We start from the raw sequence: 24,681 nt of genomic DNA, 5'->3' as shown, positions 1-24,681 counted from the left end.
TCGAGGAGGTAACTTCCGGTCGGGAGGTTACTTCCGGGCGGCGGCGGCGCAGGTGGGGACCGGGGGGGCCGGTGGGACGAGACACCCCCGGCTCCGAGGTGGGAGGGCCCCACCGCAAACCTGGAGTCCCAAACCCCGGGAGGGAGCCCCCGAAAGAGCGGGGAAGCCCCCAAGGCTGGGAGGGATCCCCCCAAAGCGGGAGGAAGTCTCCGGAGGGGCCCCAGCGGGCAGGGATCCAGCCCCGTCCCCAGAGGGGCCTTTCCCACCCTGTAAGAAATTCCTAAAACCTGGGAAGGAGTCCCGAAACTTTGCAGAACCCCCAGATCAGCAGGGATCCCCCTACCCTGTAAAGGACCCCCAAATCCCAGGAGGGAGCCTCCCCTCCAGCCTGGGAGCTGCCCCCCAAATCCCAGGAGGGGCCCACCAAGTGCTGGGAGGAATCCATCTCTCATCCCAGGAGGCGGCTCCAAAGCCAAGAGGGAGTCCCCAAACCGGGAGGGATCTCTCCAAACCCTAGAAGGGAGCCCCAAACACCAGGAGGGATCTCCCCAAACAATGAGGAGGCAGCCCCAAACCCCCAGGAGGACCTCCTGAATCCCAGGGGGGGACCCGAAAACCAGGGAAGGAGCCCCAAACTCCAGGAAGGACCCCGTGAATCCTGGAAGGGAGCCCCAAATACCAGGAGGGAACCCTAACCCTGTGAGGGATGTCCCCAAACCATGATAGTATCCCCTAATACAGAAGGAAGCCCCTAAAACTGGGTAGGACTGCCAAACCAAACCAGGAGGGATTTCCCCCTCCGTAAGGGACACCCAAACTCCGGGAAGGACCCAGGAGAGAGCCTCAAACATCAGGAGCAACACCCCAAACTGGGAGGCGCCCCAAGCACCGTGAGGGTCTGCAAAACATGGGAGGGATCTCCCCAAACCATGACAGAACCCCCTAACGCAGGATTGAGCCTCCAAAACTGGGCAGGACCCTCGATTCAGGAGGGATCCTCCAAATCCCAGGACAGACCCTCTGGATCCTGAGAGGGAGCCCTAGATGCCAGGAGGGAGCCTGAAGCTGTGGGAAGGACCCCAAAACCTGTGAGGGAGCCCCAAATACTGGGAAGCATCACCCCAAACCATGACAGAACCCTGCATCCCAGGAGGGGCCCCAAACATGAGGAGGGATCTCCCCAAATTGTGATGGGACCCCCTAAACCTGGATGAGGCCTCCAAAACTGGGCAGAGCATGCAAACAGGGAGGGATTCCCCCCACCCCACCCTATAAGGGATCCCCAGATGCCGGGAGGGAGCTCTCGACACCTAGGAGGAATCCACATCTCATCCCAGGAGAGACCCCCCACCCTGTGAGGAACCCCCAACTCCTGGAGGTCCACAGAGATGATCCAAGGCCTGGAGCACCTCTGCTATGAGGCAGGCTGACAGAGTGGGGGTTGTTCAGCCTGGAGAAGGCTCCTAGGACACCTTAGAGTAGCTTCCAGTACTGAAAGGGACTCAAGGAAAGCTGGGGAGGGGCTTTTAATCAGGGAGTGCCGGGATAGGACAAGGGACAATGGCTTTAAATTGGAAGGGGGAAGATTTAGATTAGACATTAGGAAGAAATTCTTCGCTCTGAGGGTGGGGAGGCCCTGGCCCAGGTTGCCCAGAGCAGGGGTGGCTGCCCCATCCCTGGAGGGGTTCAAGGCCAGGTCGGATGTTCTTTAAGGTCCCTTCAAACTCAAGCCATTCCATGATTCTATAAAATAGCCCACAGACCATAAGTCTTTTCACAAACTTTATTAAAGGAACTTTTAGAAATTGTCGAGAACTTTGAGGCGGATAAAAGCAGCTGGTGCTCAGTTCCCGCCTCACAGGCAAGGAGCAGGGCTCAAGGTGCTACCAGGGAGTGGTTTTCTCTGGCAGGAGGCCCCTGGCCAGGTCCCAGCGCACCTTCCAGCACAGGGCAGCTCTCTTCTTCTCCGTGGGCACGGTGTAGTTGTTGGGGATGGGGAGGTGCTGCGGACGGTGGGGCAGCTCGGGCTCACAGAGCATCTTCTTCCGGATGCCCCAGCGCACTTCTTTCCACCGATCCTCCCCTGGGATTCCAAATTTCTCCCAATCTCGTTTATAGTCAACATATTTGGCCACGCAGTCAGTTTTCCCCCGGTTACGGCCCAGCAGCTCGAACCGCGGAGGAATGAAGGACTTGGGTTGTTCTGCTGCAGCTCTGTAATGAGAATCATGAGAGCTCTGGCTCCCCAAATCCGCAGGGAGAAAGCAGGGGCTGTCCCTGCGGGGCCACCAGGGATGGGAGCTGTTGCTTGACTCTATTTCCCCCTCAGAGCTGCTGTCTTCTGGGCTTGGCCTATGATGAAGCATCTTCTGCCTCAGGCTCCGGGTGTTGGTGCTGCTCCCCGACTCGTCAAAGACCTCCACTCCTCCATCAGGTCTGTGCCTCAGCACCTTTCTTTTCATGACCATCCTCCTGCTTCCCCTCTGATCCTCAGGAAATGCCAGAAGGGTTGATCGCACCCCTAGACCGAGAGAGGCCTGGGCATAGAGATCATCGTTGGGCTGTGCTTGCTCCTCAGCTGCCGGAGTGACCCAGATACACCGCTCCGGTCCCCACATCTCCTTAGTTTCTGCCAGACTGGGTGGATCCTGCAAAAAATAAACTGCAGTTAATTTATCGTGGCACATTTAAGCTGGCTGAAGAGATCAAGGGCTTGGACCCTCAGTGCCTGGGGGTCAGGGGTGCAATTTAGGTGGTGGTTGGTCTCTGGGGCCCTGGGAATGCTGGCTGCAATTCCAAACCTCCCGCTGCCAGCGAAAGGCCCTTTCCTTACAGCAGATGGAAGCACAGCACAGCTGTAAAGCAACCCCCGAATTCCTGCTTGAATTACACAAAGTATGAAGGGGATAATGGACAAAGACAGGACAGGTTCAGCCCAACCTGTGAGCGCCGAGCAGTCATAACGGTGTCGGAATCATAGAATGCTTTGGGTTGGAAGGGACCTTCACAGATCAGGCTTCCCTTGTTCTTTTATAAACATGGTAGTATCTGGTCCCGATTTAACCCAGGGGCATCCAAGAGGGCGTTTTCCTGCCTCCGAGAAGGAAAAGGCTCAGTCGGTACTTTTAGGTGTTGTCTACGGTAGCCTGAAGGCTGTTTGAGTCTGGTTACAGTAAACCTCAAGCCCTGCTGTGAAAGGGGATCCGGACATAGTTTCCACTTGCTCCACAGGCCTAAGAATACTTTGTGCTGCAAAGCGGGTTTGAAAAACCACAAGTTTGCAGGGTGCCGTTATGAAACACTGGAGCAGATGGTGCGGCGGGATGAATGGCAGCCGTTCACGCGCTCTCTGGAGTGTTGATGCTGGCTGAGCACGGTGTGAAAATGGAAAGGGCTCCGCGATGGCTCTGCATGGATCGCAAAAGGCAAGCTGGGAACGTGCTGCCGCCACGCCTGAGCTGACGGAGCAGAGCCGATCATGTGGCAGCAGCAGCACCTGGGGGAGGGGGAGTGATTCCAAAGTGCAAAACAAGAGTTGAGTGAGATGAAACTGTCCGAGCTAAGTGCCTGTGGCCCTTCCCACGCCCCACCAGAAATATGGAGGAGTTGAAAACTAAAGAATTATTCCATGATAACCACTATTTTACCAAGCAAGCCTCTAGGAGTGATGAAAGCCAAATAAAAATGCAACCCCCTGATCTCCTCCTTTCTCTGCAGACCAGCAGCTATGGCCGAGGGGAGCATGGCAACCAACCAAGAGCTGCTCCTGAAGAGGGTGCAGGAGCTGGAAGAGGAGGTGAAGCGGCTGCAGGAGAAGCTACGAGAGGACAAGGAGAGTGCTGGGAGAGAAGAGGCTCCTTCGGCCCCTGGAAAAGCCAAGAAACGCCAGCAACGGCCATTCGATTTTGCTGCCTATGGCCGCAGACACGTAGCACTGAAGATTGCCTACCTGGGCTGGGGCTACCAGGGCTTCGCCAGCCAGGAGAATACTGACAACACCATCGAAGAGAAGCTCTTTGAAGCCTTGAAGAAAACGCGGCTGGTGGACAACAGACAGACCTCCAACTACCACCGCTGTGGGCGGACAGACAAAGGTGTCAGTGCCTTTGGACAGGTGAGGATCCCCCCTGGCTTTCCTGGATTTCTGGGCTGCTTGCATGGGATGGAAATCCGGTGGGATTACTGCCCCACAGTGACGAGCCAAGATAGCACAGGTTGGGCTCATTTTTGAAAAGCCACCAGCTTTTAAATCTGGAAGTGAGCCTGGCGACAGCTTCTTGCAAGGGGGGTGATGATTTTAGACCCTCCAATTATTTGTTTGTGCAGGTTGTTTTCCATATTAATGCTAGGTTTTTCCAGAGACCTGTTTTGAGAGGATGAAATGCATTTTAGGTTGCAGCCTCCCAACAGCTCAGCACTGCCAGAAGAGGGGAGATGCCCCTTCCCCCACAGATGCACTTCTTCCTGCACTGACTGCAGTGCCTGGCAGAGCCCTCACAGCCAATTTAACTCCCTAACCCCACCAAAGAAAACCAAATCCAAGACTTTGAGAGCTTCCTGCAGAGCCAGGCAGCTGAATTCCTGTGCAGAAGGGTCTAGGGGAGCCGCAGCCAGCGGAAGAGAGCGTGGGAGCAGGAGCTGGAGGGAGGGGAGCCAGCCAGCCTGCTTTGTGGGCATGGAGCCATCAGGCTGGCTGAGCCACCAGGAAAGCACGGCTTCGCTGCTGAGCCAGCCTCTCCCACTTCCTGAGCCAGGAGAGAAGAGCTGCCTTAGCTTTTCATAGAATCATTTTGCATTGACAGGGTGGTTTTGGCTCGGGTGGGTGGTTGGTTCTCCACGAGATGAGCCACATGAAATAAGAGGCTGCCTTTTCTTGCACTGTTTAAAGCATCCAGGCACCTGCGACGTAATTAAGTTGTCCCCAGAACAGGTTTCCCAGACAGCCAAGATGTTACTGCCTTACAGTCAAAAAAAAAGCATATTATATCCCTAAACCAGGGCCTGAAGTTGAAGCTGTTTGGAGACCGGGCTAAGCAGGCAGTCTGCAGAGCTCTGTTTTATTAAAGGAATCCATAGCATCTGCTTGGAGCCACGGCAGAGGCGCTTGCAGCATTCCCTGCAGGAAGGAGTGCTGAGAGCACCTGATTTAAGATGGCATCATCTTAGGAGATCCTAAATTTATTCCACAGTGGTGTAGGAAGTCTTGGCTTCACCTGCCGAGTGCGGCCATCTGTGATCTAATCCCAGCTTCCCTTCTGTCACAGGTGATTTCCCTGGATCTCCGCTCGAACCTGTCGGAGGGGAAGAAGCTCAACGGCCACGAGGGTGCCTCAGAAAGCAAAGGCGAGGGAGAGGAGCTCCGCTACACCCATATTCTGAACAGGGTGCTCCCACCCGACATCCGGGTGCTGGCCTGGGCCCCCGTGGAGCCCGATTTCAGCGCCAGGTTTAGCTGCCTCAAGAGAACCTACCGGTACTTCTTCCCCTGCGCTGACCTGGACGTGGCCATCATGCATACGGCAGCCCAGAGGTACGTGGGGACCCATGATTTCCGTAACCTCTGTAAAATGGACGTCGCCAATGGGGTGGTCAACTTCCAAAGAACAATCCTCAGTGCCAGTGTGACGTGGGCAGAGACAGGCGGAGAAACGGGGCCACAGGATCCCTTCCGCTTGTGCCAGTTTGAAGTGACAGGACAGGCGTTCCTGTATCACCAAGTCCGCTGCATGATGGCCATCCTCTTCCTCATTGGGCAGCGGATGGAGAGCCCCAAGATCATCGATGAGCTGCTGGATGTGGAGAAGAACCCCCGGAAACCACAGTACAGGTAAGGAGAACGTGGGGAAACCTCCGAGACTGCTTCTCAAAGCAACGGCTGTATGAAACGTGCTGCTGGCACGCTGCTTCTCTGCTAGAATGTGAAGCAGTCCTTACAGTATGGAAGTGAGCTGCTAGCAGCCTCTCTGGGACATATCCCTAGGAATCCCATTTACCTTGCTCTCAGCAAGCTTTTCGATTACTTTAGTCCTTGCTATTTCATCAAAACCAATTCTGTACTTATCTGAAAAAGGAATTCTGTAAAAGGTGAGGCTGTTTCTAGTCAAAAGGACAGATGTGTTTTCACTAGGTTAGAAAGGACCCACTGGACTGTTGAGTCCAACCGTTCCCATCAGTCTGCCCCTCAGCACCTCATGCACCCGTCTTTTAAACTCCTCCGGGGAAGGTGACTCAACCCCCTCCCTGGGCAGCCTGAAAAATTTCCTTGAAAATTTTTTTCCTGATGTCAAGTCTGAACCTCCCCTGGGGGAGCTTGAGGCCATTCCCTCTCGTCCTATCCCCTGTCACTTGGGAGAAGAGCCCAGCTCCCTCCTCTCCACAACCTCCTTTCAGGGAGTTGGAGAGAGCAATGAGGTCTCCCCTCAGCCTCCTCCAGGCTAAACACCCCCAGCTCTCTCAGCCGCTCCTCATAAGGCCTGTTCTCCAGCCCCCTCACCAGCTTCCTTGCTCCTCTCTGGACTCGTTCCAGAGCCTCAACATCCTTCTTGTGGTGAGGGGCCCAGAACTGAACACAGGATTCGAGGAGCGGTCTCACCAGTGCCGAGTCCAGAGGGAGAAGAACCTCCCTGGACCTGCTGGTCACACTGTTTCTGATCCAAGCATTCCTCTAGGTAGCCACAGGTAACACCTTCTCTCCTTTTCCCTAGCATGGCAGTCGAGTTTCCCCTTGTCCTGCACGACTGCGAGTTTGAGAACGTACAGTGGCTGTACGACCGAGAAGTGCACGAGTTCAATGTTACACACCTCCAGCGGCTCTGGGCCAACCATGCAGTCAAGACTCAAGTGCTGCGCAGTATGTTACGAGGGCTGGACGCTGCTCCCGTGGCTGCCGGAAAGAGTAAGGATGGAGTTGGGGCAGTACCTGGTGATGGGGGAGGAATATGGGCCACAGGTTAAAAACAAAACACTGTGAGAGAAAGGGCTAACCATAGAATGTCCTGAGAGGGAAGGGACCCTCAAGGCTCACTGGGTCCAACTCCTGCCCCTGCAGAGGACAGCCCCGGAGTTTGCCATGGGGCTGAGGGTTTGGCTGAACACTCCAGCACAGCGTTTGGGTTTGGTGTCGTGGCTGCTCAACCCACTGGTGGTTTTTTTTCAACTGTCCCACAGGTGCAGGGAGCAGCGGGGATGCCACTGTGTCACCTCTGCTCTGCAGCCAGGTCAGCGGCTTCGTGGAAGGGGTCCGAGCGCGCACCTACAAGCCGCTGCTGTCACGGCCCCGGTGTGAGGGGCTTGAGCAGCGCGTCCAGCACTTCGTGTCCCGCGGCCGCCTTGCCAAGCCCCAGCCAGGCCATGGCAGGGAGCAGAGCCCCGGCAGCAAGCGGCTCCGCCTGGGTGCTGAGTGACAGTGCAGGGCCCGCAACTGACAATGTTTTTATGTTAAAAAAAAAAAAAATACATGGTTTTCAGTGCTCTTTTTAAGAATATCATAGAATCACTAGGTAGGAAAAGACCCACCGGATCATCGAGTCCAACCATTCCCATCAATCATGGGATTGATCAAACCATCAATCAAACCATGTCCCTCAGCACCTCATCCACCTGTTCCCTTAAACACCTCCAGGGAAGGTGACTCAACCCCCTCCCTGGGCAGCCTCTGCCACTGCCCAATGACCCTTGCCGTGAAAAATTTGTCCCCTTCGTCCTGTCCCCTTCAGCTTGGGAGAAGAGCCCAGCTCCCTCCTCTCCACAACCTCCTTTCAGGTAGTTGGAGAGAGCAATGAGGTCTCCCCTCAGCCTCCTCTTCTCCAGGCTAAACACCCCCAGCTCTCTCAGCCGTTCCCCATAAGGCCTGTTCTCCAGCCCCTTCACCAGCTTCCTTGCTCCTCTCTGGACTCACTCCAGAGCCTCAACATCCTTCTTGTGGTGAGGGGCCCAGAACTGAACACAGGATTCGAGGAGCGGTCTCACCAGTGCCGAGTCCAGAGGGAGAAGAACCTCCCTGGACCTGCTGGTCACGCCGTTTCTGATACAAGCCAAGATGCCATTGGCCTTCTTGGCCACCTGGGCCACTGCTGCCTCATGGTCAGTCAGCTGTCAACCAACACCCCCAGGTCCCTCTCCTCCAGGGAGCTTTCTAGACAGACTTCTCCTAGTCTGTAGCTGCTCAGGGTTGGGCACTCCCCAAGTGCAGAACCCGGCATTTGGCCTTGTTAAACCTCATCCCATTGGACTCAGCCCAGCGGTCCAGCCTGTTCAGATCCCTTTGGAGCCTCCCGACCCTCCAGCAGATCGACACTTCCACCCAGCTTAGTGTCGTCCGCAAACTTGCTCAGGGTGCACTCGATGCCTTCATACAGGTCATTGATAAAGACATTGAACAGGGCTGGACCCAGCACTGAGCCCTGGGGAACCCCACTTGTCACTGGCCTCCAGCTGGAGTTAACTCCATTTCCCACCACTCTCTGGGCCCTCCAGCCAACCAGTTTTCCACCCAGGAGAGTGTGCGCCTGTCCAGGCCAGAGGTGACAGTTTCCGAAGCAGAATGCTGTGAGAAACTGTGTCGAAGGCTTTACTCTAGTCCAATATCGACAACTCGTAGTTTCGGGGCGCACTCGGGCCCTCGGAGCCGCTCCCCTATCCCGGCCCCGGTACCTGTATCCAGCGCTCTCGCTCCGCCCGTACCGACTCCGGCCCCAACGGCCGCGGCGTTTCAACCGCCGGAAGGGGCGGGGCCTCCCCGCGGCGAGGACGCCGCTCGGCGCGTGCGATTGGCCGGAAGGCTCTAGCACCGCCCACCGCTCACTCTGATTGGTCGGGTGGGCGGAGCCGCTCCCCTCGCTGCCGGCTCTGACTGGGTGGGCCCTTCCGCTGGGCGGGCGCCTGTCCCCGCACTGTGATTGGTCGGAAGGGGCGGGCCCCGTTCCCATTGGCCGGAAATCCCGCCCTTCGCTCCCCTTGGCCGGAAGTCCCGCCCCGCGGCGCAGGGCGATGGCGGCGGGGCTATGGCGGCTGTGGCGGCGCTCGGCGCTGCCCCGGGCCGGGTGCGGCCTGGGCGGCATCGGGCGGGCGGAGGCGGGGGCCGAGCGGCTGGCGGAGCGGCTGCGGGCCGAGAGGAGCGGGAAGAGGAGCGAGGAGGTGTGGCGGCACCGCGGGGCCGGCCCGGGACCGCTCACCGGGATCCTCCTCACCCACGGGGCCTCCCCCGCTGCCCCGTGTCCGTGTTTCCCCGCCTCTCCTGGATCCAGTCCCTCTCTCCCTGTGTTCCCCGTCGCCCCCTAGATCCCGACCCCATGTCGCCCTCTCTCCCTGGCCGTCGTTCCCACCCGGGCCACCCCGTTTGTCCCCCGGATCTACCCCCCCAAGCCCCCATGTCCCCGTTTCTCCCCCCTTCATCCCCCGCCTTCCCTGGATCCAATCTCCCTCTCCCCAGGTCTTCCCCCTCTCCCCACGTTCCCTGTCAGCCCTCAGGTCCCCCGCCCTTGCCCTCTGTCACTCCCTTGCCCCTTGGGTTCCTCCCTCTCCCTCTGTCCCGCTTCACCCATCAGATCCTCCCTTATCCCTGCATACCGCTCTTCTTCTCCTGGTCCCCCCCTTCAGCCTCTTATACCCCTTACCCTTCATGTCGCCCCCTCTCCCTGAGTTCCCTCACTCCCTGGGTCCCACTCTCCCCACATCCCTTCCTCTCTTTCTCCATCCCCCGGTCCCCCCCAACTTCCCCAGGTCTCCCTTTAGCCCCCAAGGCCCCCCCGCCTCATCCCCCAGGTGTTGTCCTGTGTATCCCCCCTCTTCCCCAGGTTGTCCCCCTCTTCCCACAGGTCCTTTCCCTCGCCCCCTGTATCCCCCATCTCCCCGCGTTGCCTCCTCGTGCACCAGGTCTCCCTGTGTCCTTGGGCTCAGGGCGCTCCCCCGCGTGGGATGGGCAGCCAGTGGCGGGGGTGCCAGGTTTTGTCATCGTGCCCATGGGTTTTCTCTCGCCGGGCAGCGGGGAAAAATCTGGCTTGGGATTTTTGGGTGGCTGCCCCTGTGTGGGGCTACAGGCAGTCGCACCGAGCAGGGCAATGGGTAGGGGCGCTTAGATAGTCTCTGTTGTGACGATGTGGGTAACAGGGCTGTGAGACACAGAGTAGAAGTGGGAGGAAGACGAGGGAGCTGCTGAAGCAGGGCCTTGGTGCGAGAACTGTTTATCCTCCACTGAGGGCATTTTGTTTTCTCTTCAGATCCCCAAAGACCCCGCACAGAGGTGGGTGCGGGAGCTGGCCATGCTGAGCAAGCGGCTGCAGCAGGTTCACCCCAACGTCCTGGCCAAAGTGCTCAAACAGGGAACCGTGTACCAGAATGAAGAGATTGTGGTGATCAACAAACCCTATGGCCTTCCTGTGCATGGTGAGGAAAAGCCTTTTGTGCCGTGGTTGTGCCAAGGGGGAAACAGCTCCAGGGCTCTGACGGGGGATCCTCTGCCCTCCATGCACTGAGGTTTGCCTGCCAGGGAGGGATGGGGGTAGTTTGTCACCTTTAGGTCATAGCCTTCATTTCGCATTTTAAGGGTAATTAAAGGTAGATCATAGAATCATAGAATAACCAGGTTGGAAGAGACCCACCAGATCATCGAGTCCAACCATTCCTATCAATCACTAAACCATGTCCCTCAGCACCTCGTCCACCCGTCCCTTAAACACCTCCAGGGAAGGTGACTCAACCACCTCCCTGGGCAGCCTGTTCCAGTGCCCAATGACCCTTTCTGTGAAAAATTTTTTCCTGATGTTCAACCTCAACCTCCCCTGGCGGAGCTTGAGGCCATTCCCTCTTGTCCTGTCCCCTGTCACTTGGGAGAAGAGGCCAGTACCCTCCTCTCTACAACCTCCTTTCAGGTAGTTGTAGAGAGCAATGAGGTCACCCCTCAGCCTCCTCTTCTCCAGGCTAAACAACCCCAGCTCTCTCAGCCGCTTCTCGTAAGGCCTGTTCTCCAGCCCTTTCACAAGCTTTGTTGCTCTTCTCTCCGGAGGGGCCCCAGCGGGCAGGGATCCAGCTCCGTCCCCAGAAGGGCCTTTCCCACCCTGTAAGAAATTCCTAAAACCTGGGAAGGAGTCCCAAAACTTTGCAGAACCCCCAAATCAGCAGGGATCCCCCTACCCTGTAAAGGACCCCCAAATCCCAGGAGGGAGCCTCCCCTCCAGCCTGGGAGCTGCCCCCCAAATCCCAGGAGGGGCCCACCAAGTGCTGGGAGGAATCCATCTCTCATCCCAGGAGGCGGCTCCAAAGCCAAGAGGGAGTCCCCAAACCGGGAGGGATCTCTCCAAACCCTAGAAGGGAGCCCCAAACACCAGGAGGGATCTCCCCAAACAATGAGGAGGCAGCCCCAAACCCCCAGGAGGACCCCCTGAATCCCAGGGGGGTCCCGAAAACCAGGGAAGGAGCCCCAAACTCCAGGAAGGACCCCGTGAATCCTGGAAGGGAGCCCCAAATACCAGGAAGGACCCCGTGAATCCTGGAAGGGAGCCCCAAATACCAGGAGGGAACCCTAACCCTGTGAGGGATGTCCCCAAACCATGATAGTATCCCCTAATACAGAAGGAAGCCCCTAAAACTGGGTAGGACTGCCAAACCAAACCAGGAGGGATTTCCCCCTCCGTAAGGGACACCCAAACTCCGGGAAGGACCCAGGAGAGAGCCTCAAACATCAGGAGCAACACCCCAAACTGGGAGGAGCCCCAAGCACCGTGAGGGTCTGCAAAACATGGGAGGGATCTCCCCAAACCATGACAGAACCCCCTAACGCAGGATTGAGCCTCCAAAACTGGGCAGGACCCTCGATTCAGGAGGGATCCTCCAAATCCCAGGACAGACCCTCTGGATCCTGAGAGGGAGCCCTAGATGCCAGGAGGGAGCCTGAAGCTGTGGGAAGGACCCCAAAACCTGTGAGGGAGCCCCAAATACTGGGAAGCATCACCCCAAACCATGACAGAACCCTGCATCCCAGGAGGGGCCCCAAACATGAGGAGGGGTCTCCCCAAATTGTGATGGGACCCCCTAAACCTGGATGAGGCCTCCAAAACTGGGCAGAGCATGCAAACAGGGAGGGATTCCCCCCACCCCACCCTATAAGGGATCCCCAGATGCCGGGAGGGAGCTCTCGACACCTAGGAGGAATCCACATCTCATCCCAGGAGAGCCCCCCCACCCTGTGAGGAACCCCCAACTCCTGGAGGTCCACAGAGATGATCCAAGGCCTGGAGCACCTCTGCTATGAGGCAGGCTGACAGAGTGGGGGTTGTTCAGCCTGGAGAAGGCTCCTAGGACACCTTAGAGTAGCTTCCAGTACTGAAAGGGACTCAAGGAAAGCTGGGGAGGGGCTTTTAATCAGGGAGTGCCGGGATAGGACAAGGGGGAACAGTTTTAAATTGGAAGGGGGAAGATTTAGATTAGACATTAGGAAGAAATTCTTCACTCTGAGGGTGGGGAGGCCCTGGCCCAGGTTGCCCAGAGCAGGGGTGGCTGCCCCATCCCTGGAGGGGTTCAAGGCCAGGTTGGATGTTCTTTAAGGTCCCTTCAAACTCAAGCCATTCCATGATTCTATAAAATAGCCCACAGACCATAAGTCTTTTCACACACTTTATTAAAGGAATTCCTGAGGCATCACAGATGTAACAACCTTGGTGTCTCATGCAGGGTCTGTTCCCTGCCCCAAATCCCCAGGCTCCCTGCAGTCTTGTTCCTGCGATATCCAAAGGGTCCTGCAGGCCGTGGGGTTCTTGGTGCCAGCTTCTCAGAGCTTCCAGTCAAAGTTCGGGAAGCAGCATCACAGGATGCAACGGGGGAACTGGGTTCTCCACCCAGCCCACTTTTCTGAAGTGCTGGAAAAAGTTTGAATAGTAGGACTTAGCCCACTTGAAATGCAAAAAACGGGATTTTTAGAAATTATCGAGGACTTTGAGGCGGATAAAAGCAGCTGGTGCTCAGTTCCCGCCTCACAGGCAAGGAGCAGGGCTCAAGGTGCTACCAGGGAGTGGTTTTCTCCGGCAGGAGGCCCCTGGCCAGGTCCCAGCGCACCTTCCAGCACAGGGCAGCTCTCTTCTTCTCCGTGGGCACGGTGTAGTTGTTGGGGATGGGGAGGTGCTGCGGACGGTGGGGCAGCTCGGGCTCACAGAGCATCTTCTCCCGGATGCCCCAGCGCACTTCTTTCCACCGATCCTCCCCTGGGATTCCAAATTTCTCCCAATCTCGTTTATATTCAAAATATTTGGCCACGCAGTCAGTTTTCCCCCGGTTACGGCCCAGCAGCTCGAACCGCGGAGGAATGAAGGACTTGGGTTGTTCTGCTGCAGCTCTGTAAGGAGAATCATGAGAGCTCTGGCTCCCCAAATCCGCAGGGAGAAAGCAGGGGCTGTCCCTGCGGGGCCACCAGGGATGGGAGCTGTTGCTTGACTCTATTTCCCCCTCAGAGATGCTGTCTTCTGGGCTTGGCCTATGATGAAGCATCTTCTGCCTCAGGCTCCGGGTGTTGGTGCTGCTCCCCGACTCGTCAAAGACCTCCACTCCTCCATCAGGTCTGTGCCTCAGCACCTTTCTTTTCATGACCATCCTCCTGCTTCCCCTCTGATCCTCAGGAAATGCCAGAAGGGTTGATTGCACCCCTAGACCTGTGACCCCCCTGTGTCACCGTGGCCCAAGGAGGGGACGCCCGCTTCGAATCCGGCTTACCCAGCCGGAGGCGGCACTCGGCGCCGTTGGCCCGTAGCGGGTGGGCGGCCGCGCAGACAAAATCCCGGCCCCGCAAGCCGCTGTGGGTGCTCAGCACCAGGACGGCAGTGGAGGGCGAGGGGTCCCCAAGCGCCCGGCCCCCGCCGTCCCGCCAGCGCAGGGTGACTGGCGGCGTCCCCCCCTCCCACCGGCACCGCAGCGTCACGTACTCGTTACCCTTGGTGACCGCCACCGCGCAGGAGGGGCCGTCGGCTGGGACCCCTGTGGGACGGAGAGGCATCAGGGCGGGGATGCCAAAGCGTCCCCCAAAAGGGTGACAGCCACCCCGGGCGACTGTGCCACGGGCACCCCCAGCTTGGGGTCGCCTGGGGTGATGAGCGCCCGGCCACGCGTCCCTCGGGGTGGCCGCGGCACAGGGTCACGGCGGCTCCACCAACCGGGGCGTCACAAAGGGTTTTTCTCCGCGGGGACACGACCCACGGGCACTCACACAGGGTGGTCCCGCACGTAGCCCCCTGTGGCAGCGCGGGGTGGGAGGCCAGGCAGGAGAAGGAGCTGCCGTTCCTGGTGGCCGCCCCTGGCTGGATGCTGGTGGCCATGGAAAGACTCGACCCCGACGCCACCTCGTCCTCATCCTCCTTCACGGGAGGCCAGGGGCCCACCCAGCGCAGCCGTGCCAGGGGGAAGCCCCCCGGCCAGCGGCACCGCAGGGCCACGTCCCGCAGGTCACCGGTGGCCAGGGCAGAGCAGGTGGGGCTGCCGGGTGGTGGATCTGCAGGAGACCATCAGAGCTGGGGGACGCCGGGCTGTTACCCTCCTCCCACATTGCCCTTCACACCTACATCCTCACCAGAAGCTGCCTTGGTCTATCTCGCCCCAGGGGCACCCGTGGGGCCGCCCCTGTTCCAGGGTTACTTACAGTAGACGGTGAGGACGATGGTGGCCTGGGTGCGGGTTTGGAGGTGGGTATTCTCGGCCAGGCAGGTGTAGGTGCCTGCCTGGGCGCGAGTGATGGCAGAGATGGCGTAGGTCTGGCCGGTGTGGACCTGGGAGCTGTTGTGGAGCCAGACGTAGCGACTAGGGGGGTTGGAGGGAGCCAGGCAGCTCAGCACCACGTCCTCCCTCTCGCCCGCCGAGAAGCCCCCCTGTTCAGGGGAGAAGGGCTCCACGCTGATGGCTGGCTCGTCGGGGCCATCTGCGGTGACATGGGGACCCTCAGTCATCGGGACATCCCCAGAGAGGGGACACAGCCACACCTGGGGCATCCTCCCTCTGGTGGGGAACCAGGCTGGGAAGTCTCCTTAGAAAACGTGCACCATCGTGGCTGTGAACATCACCGTGGTGGCCATGGACGTCCCGGGGTGGGTGGTGGGCGTGGAGGCCCCATGGTGCCGTAGGGCATGGTGGCCATGGACACACCATGCTGGCCTGGTGGCTGTGGAGGTGGCACAGTGCGTGGTGACCATGGACACAGACAGGCCACGCGGTGGCTGAGGAGGTACCTCGGTGGCACTGCACGTGGTGGCCATGGCTGTACCACGGGGCCACCATGGTGGTAGGGTGCTTGGTGATCTCAGCCACATCATAGTAGCCAGGTGGCTGGATGCTTGGTCGCCATGGCCAGGCCATGGTGGCATCTCCAGCCCTGAGGATGCCCTCACAGCCCCCCGGGAAGGTGAGGCCACTCACAGATGATGTCCAGGTAGACGGGCTCGCTGGTGCAGTTGTTGACTTGGTTGCGCACGGTGCAGGCGTACCAGCCCGCGTGGCTCCGGTTGGCGGGCGTCAGGCGCAGCTCTGCCCCGGAGCCCCCCATCCCCATGGGGGACGGCAGGGGACCCCCCCGGGGCTCCCGGTGCTGCCAGGAGAAGCTCAGCGGCTTGGTCCCCTCCCGCACAGAGCACGTCAGGGCCACCGTCGCCCCCTCCGCCGCCACTGCCGCCGTCGGCCGCACAAAGGGCTTGGAGACGGGCACTGGGGGCACCAAGCCGTGAGCAGCCCCATCCCCCGGGCCCCCCACGAGCCCCCAGGGCCCCCAACAGGGGGCATCTTTCCAGCCCAGACCGTGTATTGGCTAGTGATGTGCTATGGCAGCAAGCAGGATGGCTAGTGAGAATGTCTATGGGCTAATGAGGGGGTGTCCTGGCTGTGGGCGTGGGGAGTAGCTAGAGCAGCCACAGACAGGCTAATGTGACCGCTTAGGGGCTACTGGGATGCTGGATTGGCCAGGGCAAGGAGATGGTGCTGGCTAGCAGGACGCTACGATGGCTAGTGGGGTGCTTTGCCGGGCAGCAAGGCTCTGCTTTGGCTTATGGGGCCCTTCGCTGGCTAATGGTGAGCTACTTCAGCTAGTGGAATGCTATGTCGGCTAGTGTGCTGCCGTGTTGGCTAGCCCAGTGCTACATTGGCTTGTGGGGTGCTACGTTGGCTAGTGTGATGCTGTTGGCTAGCACAGCACTACGTTGGCTCGTGGGGTGCCACGTTGGCTAATGGGGTGCTTTCCTGCTTAGTGGAGTGTTGCACTGGCTGCAAGCCGCTGTGTTGGCTAGCAGAGCTCTACACTGGCTAGTGGCACGCTTCAGTGAGTAGTGGGGCCCTTCAGTGGCTACTGAGCTCTTCATTGGCCAGGAGCACGCTACACTGGCCAGTGGAAGACTCCCATGGGCTAGCAGGCTCTTCAGTGGCCAGCAGCACACACTGCTGGCCTGTGAAAGACTCTAGGGCTCACGGGCAAGCGCAGGGATCCCCGGGAACGCGACGGTGGCCATCGGCCAGTGCTTACCCAAGACGCGCAAGAGGACAGCGGCGTAGCCAACGTGGAGTCGCCCACGCTCCGGGAAGAGCCCCTGGCAGAGGAATCGCCCCTGGGCGGCCGCCCGCAGCTCCCGCAGCTCCAGCGTCCCGTTGCGCAGGGTCACCCTGCCCAGCGTCCCCGCGCCGGGGGCCACTGCCACCTCTCTGCCTGAGCCCACGGCCACTGCCCGCGGCGGCCCTGAGCCCTCCGGCTCCGCCACGAAACTCCAGAAGACGACAGCCTGTGTGTTGGTGGCTAAGGACACAACCGTCAACACTTGGAGCCAATAAAAACACATCTGCACTGAGCGTAGGGATAAATTCCAAATTCCTGTTGCACAGGAGGAACACCACCACCTTAGCAAGGATTTAATTCCATTCTGTTAGAGACAGGCTTGGTGACAGCGAAGGGACAACCCCTGACCCCTGCCCAGCAGCCCACGAGCTCCCGGCTCTTCCAGTCCCCAAACTGCTCCACTCGGGCTCCGCGACAGCAGCTCCTGCCGCCACCTAGCGAGAGCCCGTTATTCCGTTTTCTAACAACTCCGCTTTCCTCCCCATTCTTTCTTTCTGAGCTTTTTCTCCAGGTTTTTGTGGCAGAAAGGTACCTGTCGCTGCTGCCTGGAGACAAGCAGCGGAGTTCTGGAGCCAGCTCCTGCTGCTTCCCCGTTTCCTGACCACTCTGAGCGCATCCAGAGGTGCCGCTGAGGAGCATCACCCCAAGCCGAGCGCCATGGGGATTCCTCCCACCCTGCAGAGCCAGGGCTCTGAAAACCTCGGCCACAGAACCAGAACAAAACCAGGGACAAGAACCGCTGGGGCTGAGGGCTCCCCTGCCTCCTCCCAGCATCCCAACAAAACCAAACTATGTGGGGAAACTCTTTAGAGAACTGGAACATCTTCCCCTGTAACTTTTCCTTCTGTTCCTGAACCAAAACTGGGACGGGGGGGCAGCACACCCCTGGTCCTCACTCAGTTTTCCAGCCTCTCGAGCTCATCCATGTCATCTGGGTCCAGCTCCTTGATCTTGGTCTCTGTAGGAAGGAAACAAAAATTGCCAGTGTTGGGCACGAGCTGGTAAAACCAAAGCCCGGCCGCCGGTGAGCTGGCATTTGTGCCGCTTGCGTGCACAGGCATGGGTGGGAACGCTCCTGTGTGGGTGGGATTTCCAGTCCACGGCCCTCAAGCAACTGCCAAGGAAACTGGGAGAAGGCACAGTGCCAAGTGAGGGAGTGCAGTGGCCTGGACTCTGAAAGCAAGAAGTGCCCCAAACCAGAAGCAGCGTGTCCGAGAGAGGAGCCCTAAGCCAGAAGCACCTTGTCCGAAAGTGAGAGGTCCCAAGCCAGAAGCAGCATGTCCCAATCGGTTTCCAAAGCCGCTCCCACCCTCTCCTCCCACCTCCAAACCGATGCAGGACAGGGGAGGTTCGTTAATCTCATCAGGCACCCCCAGCCCTCAAATCCCAACGTCACAGCGTTAAAAAGCAAAAGTCTGGGCATTCTTCCGCTGGATTTTCATCCCGCGGGAATCCCGCAGTGGGCTGCTTTGGCCAAGGCTGACTTCACTCCCACAACCGGGCTGAGCTCAGCCAGGTACCAGCTGCCCTGGGACAGGGAAAAGGCAGATAAAATGCCTGAAGGAGGGAAGTGAAAAGCGGTGCTGAGGCAAACCAGGTACCTGTGAAGGCCCTGGCAAGTCACACACAAAATCTCAGGCTACTGAACAAACGGCCCAGTGGCCAGCTGGACACACAGTGCTGGGTGGGGAGAACGGGCTGAGGGGCTGGATCAAAGCGTCACAGTGACTGCGGTCACATCAGGCTGGCGACCAGTCCCTAGTGGCATTCCGCGGGGTTCATCCCAGGGCCAGCGCTCCTCAGCATTCTCAGAAATTACCTGGATGCGGGACTGGAAGGTTTAATAACTCAGTTTGGGGATGTCATGGAAGTGGGTGAGCTGCTGACACCCCAGAGAGCAGAGAGGCCCCACAGAGGGATCGGACAAACGGGAGAGATGGGCAATCACGACCGCAGGGAGTTTAACTGGGGCGAGGGCCTTGTTCTGCCCCTGGGACACGGATGGACGGACAGCCCGGGGAGCGCGAGGCTGGAGAGCAGCCCTGCAGAAAGGGATCAGGGGGTTCTGGTCCATGGCAAGTCGGCCACGAGGTAGCAGTGACCTGGCAGCCAACCACGTCCTGGGTGCATCCAGCACGGCATCGCTCGCCAAGCGAGGGAGGGGATTGTCCCGCTCTGCTCCGCACTGGGGCCCCACCTTGAGCACCGGGGACAGTTTGGGAGCCACAGGATAAAAAGGATCTAAAGCTGCTGGAGTGTCCAGAGGAGGGCACAGAGTTTAAGAGTTTAGAGGGGAAGTGTATGAGAAGTGGCTGAAGTCCCTTGGTCTGATCAGCCTGGAAAAGATGAGACTGAAGAGAAACCTCATCGCGCTATGCAGCTTCCTCAATGGGGAGGAGGAGGAGCAGGCACTGAGCTCTTCCCTCTGGACATGAGGGCATGGCATGAAGATGCCAGGGCAGGGTTAGGTTGGACATTGGGAAAAGGTTCTTCCCCCAGAGGGTGGTGGAGCGCAGGAACAGCTCCCAGGGAAGCAGTCCCAAGGCTGACAATATTCCAGAAGTGTTTGGCCAACGCCCCCAGCCCCACAGTGTGAATTGTGGGGTTGTCCTGTGCAGGGACAGGAGTTGGACTTGATGAGACTTGGGGGTCCCCTCCCACTAAGGACATTCTGTGATTCTGTTTCTCTGAAAACGTCTGCTATGGATAAAAACCCCCTCAAAGGGCAAGGGGGACAGAAGGGAGGCTCCACCTGGTGCCTGTGCCGAGTTAGACACGCCCAGGGAGAAGAGCAGCCCAATAAGGTCCCTTTGCAGATGGGAAATGAGCTGAAGGGAGATCACCAGTCCCAGAACCTATCCCAGCGAGGCAGATACATGTGAATGCTTACGGAAATACTCCTCTATCTTGTGCACAAGCCCCACGTTACAGCTTTCCACCATGCTGAAGGCGATGCCCTTCTTCCCAAAGCGTCCAGTTCGCCCGATGCGGTGGAGATAGGTCTCAAAATCTGGCTCGTTTCTTCTCCGAGAGGTGGGGAGGCTGAAGTTCACCACGATGGTGACTTGCTGCACATCGATCCCTGAGAAACAGTGAGATCAGGGCTGCGGGAAAGGCTCCCTGGGCCCAACATATCCCGTAGGATCCCTGCCTTAAGCCATGCTGCCACCAGAAGCAGCAGATGCCAGGAGGTGTGTTTCACCCCCTTCGGAATTGCAAGGGGCACTGGGTTTTCCAGAGGTACCTCTGGCGCAGACATTGGTGACAATGAGGACCTTCTCCTTTCCTTCGCGGAAGCGCTGGATGATGTTGGCCCGCTGCGGCACCGTCAGCTCCGCTGTCAGCATCGCCACTTGGTGCCCGTCCTGGCTCATCTCCGCCGCCAGCCAGCTCGCACTCCTCCGAGTCTGAGGTGTGGCGAGAGGCAGGCTGAGGTTCCGCAGCAGCCCTCCCACCGCTCTGCTCCCTCCCAGCCAACCCTTCACTGCTATTTCCCCCTGTTTTGAGTCTCCTGCTCCTTTCGAGGGACCTCCTGGTGCTTTTTAACACTCAACCACCTCCCTGGGCAGCCTGTTCCAGTGCCCAATGACCCTTTCTGTGAAAAATTTTTTCCTGATGTTCAACCTCAACCTCCCCTGGCGGAGCTTGAGGCCATTCCCTCTTGTCCTGTCCCCTGTCACTTGGGAGAAGAGGCCAGTACCCTCCTCTCTACAACGTCCTTTCAGGTAGTTGTAGAGAGCAATGAGGTCACCCCTCAGCCTCCTCTTCTCCAGGCTAAACAACCCCAGCTCTCTCAGCCGCTTCTCATAAGGCCTGTTCTCCAGCCCTTTCACCAGCTTTGTTGCTCTTCTCTCCGGAGGGGCCCCAGCGGGCAGGGATCCAGCTCCGTCCCCAGAGGGGCCTTTCCCACCCTGTAAGAAATTCCTAAAACCTGGGAAGGAGTCCCGAAACTTTGCAGAACCCCCAAATCAGCAGGGATCCCCCTACCCTGTAAAGGACCCCCAAATCCCAGGAGGGAGCCTCCCCTCCAGCCTGGGAGCTGCCCCCCAAATCCCAGGAGGGGCCCACCAAGTGCTGGGAGGAATCCATCTCTCATCCCAGGAGGCGGCTCCAAAGCCAAGAGGGAGTCCCCAAACCGGGAGGGATCTCTCCAAACCCTAGAAGGGAGCCCCAAACACCAGGAGGGATCTCCCCAAACAATGAGGAGGGAGCCCCAAACCCCCAGGGGGACCCCCTGAATCCCAGGGGGGGACCCGAAAACCAGGGAAGGAGCCCCAAACTCCAGGAAGGACCCCGTGAATCCTGGAAGGGAGCCCCAAATACCAGGAGGGAACCCTAACCCTGTGAGGGATGTCCCCAAACCATGATAGTATCCCCTAATACAGAAGGAAGCCCCTAAAACTGGGTAGGACTGCCAAACCAAACCAGGAGGGATTTCCCCCTCCGTAAGGGACACCCAAACTCCGGGAAGGACCCAGGAGAGAGCCTCAAACATCAGGAGCAACACCCCAAACTGGGAGGAGCCCCAAGCACCGTGAGGGTCTGCAAAACATGGGAGGGATCTCCCCAAACCATGACAGAACCCCCTAACGCAGGATTGAGCCTCCAAAACTGGGCAGGAGCCTCGATTCAGGAGGGATCCTCCAAATCCCAGGACAGACCCTCTGGATCCTGAGAGGGAGCCCTAGATGCCAGGAGGGAGCCTGAAGCTGTGGGAAGGACCCCAAAACCTGTGAGGGAGCCCCAAATACTGGGAAGCATCACCCCAAACCATGACAGAACCCTGCATCCCAGGAGGGGCCCCAAACATGAGGAGGGATCTCCCCAAATTGTGATGGGACCCCCTAAACCTGGATGAGGCCTCCAAAACTGGGCAGAGCATGCAAACAGGGAGGGATTCCCCCCACCCCACCCTATAAGGGATCCCCAGATGCCGGGAGGGAGCTCTCGACACCTAGGAGGAATCCACATCTCATCCCAGGAGAGACCCCCCACCCTGTGAGGAACCCCCAACTCCTGGAGGTCCACAGAGATGATCCAAGGCCTGGAGCACCTCTGCTATGAGGCAGGCTGACAGAGTGGGGGTTGTTCAGCCTGGAGAAGGCTCCTAGGACACCTCAGAGTAGCTTCCAGTACTGAAGGGGACTCAAGGAAAGCTGGGGAGGGGCTTTTAATCAGGGAGTGCCGGGATAGGACAAGGGGGAACAGTTTTAAATTGGAAGGGGGAAGATTTAGATTAGACCTTAGGAAGAAATTCTTCGCTCTGAGGGTGGGGAGGCCCTGGCCCAGGTTGCCCAGAGCAGGGGTGGCTGCCCCATCCCTGGAGGGGTTCAAGGCCAGGTCGGATGTTCTTTAAGGTCCCTTCAAACTCAAGCCATTCCATGATTCTATAAAATAGCCCACAGACCATAAGTCTTTTCACAAACTTTATTAAAGGAACTTTTAGAAATTGTCGAGAACTTTGAGGCGGATAAAAGCAGCTGGTGCTCAGTTCCCGCCTCACAGGCAAGGAGCAGGGCTCAAGGTGCTACCAGGGAGTGGTTTTCTCCGGCAGGAGGCCCCTGGCCAGGTCCCAGCGCACCTTCCAGCACAGGGCAGCTCTCTTCTTCTCCGTGGGCACGGTGTAGTTGTTGGGGATGGGGAGGTGCTGCGGACGGTGGGGCAGCTCGGGCTCACAGAGCATCTTCTTCCGGATGCCCCAGCGCACTTCTTTCCACCGATCCTCCCCTGGGATTCCAAATTTCTCCCAATCTCGTTTATATTCAAAATATTTGGCCACGCAGTCAGTTTTCCCCCGGTTACGGCCCAGCAGCTCGAACCGCGGAGGAATGAAGGACTTAGGTTGTTCTGCTGCAGCTCTGTAATGAGAATCATGAGAGCTCTGGCTCCCCAAATCCGCAGGGAGAAAGCAGGGGCTGTCCCTGCGGGGCCACCAGGGATGGGAGCTGTTGCTTGACTCTATTTCCCCCTCAGAGATGCTGTCTTCTGGGCTTGGCCTATGATGAAGCATCTTCTGCCTCAGGCTCCGGGTGTTGGTGCTGCTCCCCGACTCGTCAAAGACCTCCACTCCTCCATCAGGTCTGTGCCTCAGCACCTTTCTTTTCATGACCATCCTCCTGCTTCCCCTCTGATCCTCAGGAAATGCCAGAAGGGTTGATCGCACCCCTAGACCGAGAGAGGCCTGGGCATAGAGATCATCGTTGGGCTGTGCTTGCTCCTCTGCTGCCGGAGTGACCCAGATACACCGCTCCGGTCCCCACATCTCCTTAGTTTCTGCCAGACTGGGTGGATCCTGCAAAAAATAAACTGCAGTTAATTTATCGTGGCACATTTAAGCTGGCTGAAGAGATCAAGGGCTTGGCCGTTCCTGGTGGCCGCCCCTGGCTGGATGCTGGTGGCCATGGAAAGACTCGACCCCGATGCCACCTCGTCCTCATCCTCCTTCACGGGAGGCCAGGGGCCCACCCAGCGCAGCCGTGCCAGGGGGAAACCCCCCGGCCAGCGGCACCGCAGGGCCACGTCCCGCAGGTCACCGGTGGCCAGGGCAGAGCAGGTGGGGCTGCCGGGTGGTGGATCTGCAGGAGACCATCAGAGCTGGGGGACGCCGGGCTGTTACCCTCCTCCCACATTGCCCTTCACACCTACATCCTCACCAGAAGCTGCCTTGGTCTATCTCGCCCCAGGGGCACCCGTGGGGCTGCCCCTGTTCCAGGGTTACTTACAGTAGACGGTGAGGACGGTGGTGGCCTGGGTGCGGGTTTGGAGGTGGGTATTCTCGGCCAGGCAGGTGTAGGTGCCCGCCTGGGCGCGAGTGATGGCAGAGATGGCGTAGGTCTGGCCGGTGTGGACCTGGGAGCTGTTGTGGAGCCAGACGTAGCGACTAGGGGGGTTGGAGGGAGCCAGGCAGCTCAGCACCACGTCCTCCCTCTCGCCCGCCGAGAAGCCCCCCTGTTCAGGGGAGAAGGGCTCCACGCTGATGGCTGGCTCGTCGGGGCCATCTGCGGTGACATGGGGACCCTCAGTCATCGGGACATCCCCAGAGAGGGGACACAGCCACACCTGGGGCATCCTCCCTCTGGTGGGGAACCAGGCTGGGAAGTCTCCTTAGAAAACGTGCACCATGGTGGCTGTGAACATCACCGTGGTGGCCATGGACGTCCCGGGGTGGGTGGTGGGCGTGGAGGCACCATGGTGCCGTAGGGCATGGTGGCCATGGACACACCATGCTGGCCTGGTGGCTGTATTGGCTAGTGATGTGCTATGGCAGCAAGCAGGATGGCTAGTGAATCATAGAATCACCAGGTTGGAAAAGACCCACCGGATCATCGAGTCCAACCATTCCCATCAATCACTAACCCATGTCCCTCAGCACCTCATCCACCTGTCCCTTAACCACCTCCAGGGAAGGTGACTCAACCCCCTCCCTGGGCAGCCTCTGCCAGTGCCCAATGACCCTTTCCATGAAAAATTTTTCCTAATGTCCAGCCTAAACCTCCCCTGGCGGAGCTTGAGGCCATTCCCTCTCGTCCTGTCCCCTGCCACTTGGGAGAAAAGGCCAGCACACTCCTCTCCACAACCTCCTTTCAGGTAGTTGTAGAGAGCAACGAGGTCTCCTCTCAGCCTCCTCTTCTCCAGGATAAACACCCCCAGCTCTCTCAGCCGTTCCTCATAAGGCCTGTTCTCCAGCCCCCTCACCAGCTTTGTTAGAATGTCTATGGGCTAATGAGGGGGTGTCCTGGCTGTGGGCGTGGGGAGTAGCTAGAGCAGCCACAGACAGGCTAATGTGACCGCTTAGGGGCTACTGGGATGCTGGATTGGCCAGGGCAAGGAGATGGTGCTGGCTAGCAGGACGCTACGATGGCTAGTGGAGTGCTTTGCCGGGCAGCAAGGCTCTGCTTTGGCTTATGGGGCCCTTCGCTGGCTAATGGTGAGCTACTTCAGCTAGTGGAATGCTATGTCGGCTAGCGTGCTGCCGTGTTGGCTAGCCCAGTGCTACGTTGGCTTGTGGGGTGCTATGTTGGCTAGTGTGATGCTGTTGGCTAGCACAGCACTACGTTGGCTCGTGGGGTGCCACGTTGGCTAATGGGGTGCTTTCCTGCTTAGTGGAGTGTTGC

General features: G+C 58.7%; 4 protein-coding genes across 5 annotated transcripts; 2 read left to right on the top strand and 2 right to left on the bottom strand.

Annotated features, from left to right (window-relative positions):
• The first annotated feature begins 28 nt into the window (after positions 1-28).
• Positions 29-7,476, top strand: LOC138734261 (tRNA pseudouridine(38/39) synthase-like). 2 transcript variants are annotated; one of them, XM_069881853.1, is made up of 5 exons: positions 29-52; positions 3,718-4,114; positions 5,265-5,827; positions 6,705-6,895; positions 7,168-7,476. In XM_069881853.1, exons 2-5 carry the CDS (start codon positions 3,728-3,730, stop codon positions 7,401-7,403), a joined length of 1,377 nt encoding a protein of 458 aa, XP_069737954.1. In that variant the 5' UTR covers positions 29-52; positions 3,718-3,727; the 3' UTR covers positions 7,404-7,476. The 2 variants fall into 2 exon arrangements, with proteins under 2 accessions (XP_069737954.1, XP_069737953.1); XM_069881852.1 differs by lacking the exon at positions 29-52 and adding an exon at positions 2,899-3,425.
• On the bottom strand, positions 1,769-8,725 carry LOC138734262 (centriolar and ciliogenesis-associated protein HYSL1-like). Its single transcript, XM_069881855.1, has 2 exons — positions 8,653-8,725; positions 1,769-2,648 (listed from the first exon to the last, which is right to left on the bottom strand). Exon 2 carries the CDS (start codon positions 2,616-2,618, stop codon positions 1,884-1,886), a length of 735 nt encoding a protein of 244 aa, XP_069737956.1. The 5' UTR covers positions 2,619-2,648; positions 8,653-8,725; the 3' UTR covers positions 1,769-1,883.
• A 260-nt stretch (positions 8,726-8,985) lies between these two features.
• Positions 8,986-22,887, top strand: LOC138734292 (pseudouridylate synthase RPUSD4, mitochondrial-like). The gene is made up of 3 exons (XM_069881904.1): positions 8,986-9,135; positions 10,218-10,383; positions 22,706-22,887. The coding sequence occupies exons 1-3, from the start codon at positions 8,989-8,991 to the stop codon at positions 22,756-22,758; spliced, it is 366 nt and encodes a 121-aa protein (XP_069738005.1). The 5' UTR covers positions 8,986-8,988; the 3' UTR covers positions 22,759-22,887.
• On the bottom strand, positions 13,601-17,206 carry LOC138734191 (V-set and immunoglobulin domain-containing protein 10-like 2). The gene is made up of 7 exons (XM_069881766.1): positions 17,100-17,206; positions 16,916-17,001; positions 16,481-16,747; positions 15,388-15,747; positions 14,618-14,893; positions 14,189-14,470; positions 13,601-13,959 (listed from the first exon to the last, which is right to left on the bottom strand). The coding sequence occupies exons 1-7, from the start codon at positions 17,204-17,206 to the stop codon at positions 13,601-13,603; spliced, it is 1,737 nt and encodes a 578-aa protein (XP_069737867.1).
• Positions 22,888-24,681: the final 1,794 nt, after the last annotated feature.

This window comes from Phaenicophaeus curvirostris, unplaced genomic scaffold (assembly GCF_032191515.1).
Source record: "Phaenicophaeus curvirostris isolate KB17595 unplaced genomic scaffold, BPBGC_Pcur_1.0 scaffold_69, whole genome shotgun sequence".
NCBI classification, from domain to species: Eukaryota; Metazoa; Chordata; class Aves; order Cuculiformes; family Cuculidae; genus Phaenicophaeus; species Phaenicophaeus curvirostris.
This window is presented reverse-complemented; position numbering and strand designations above follow the sequence as displayed.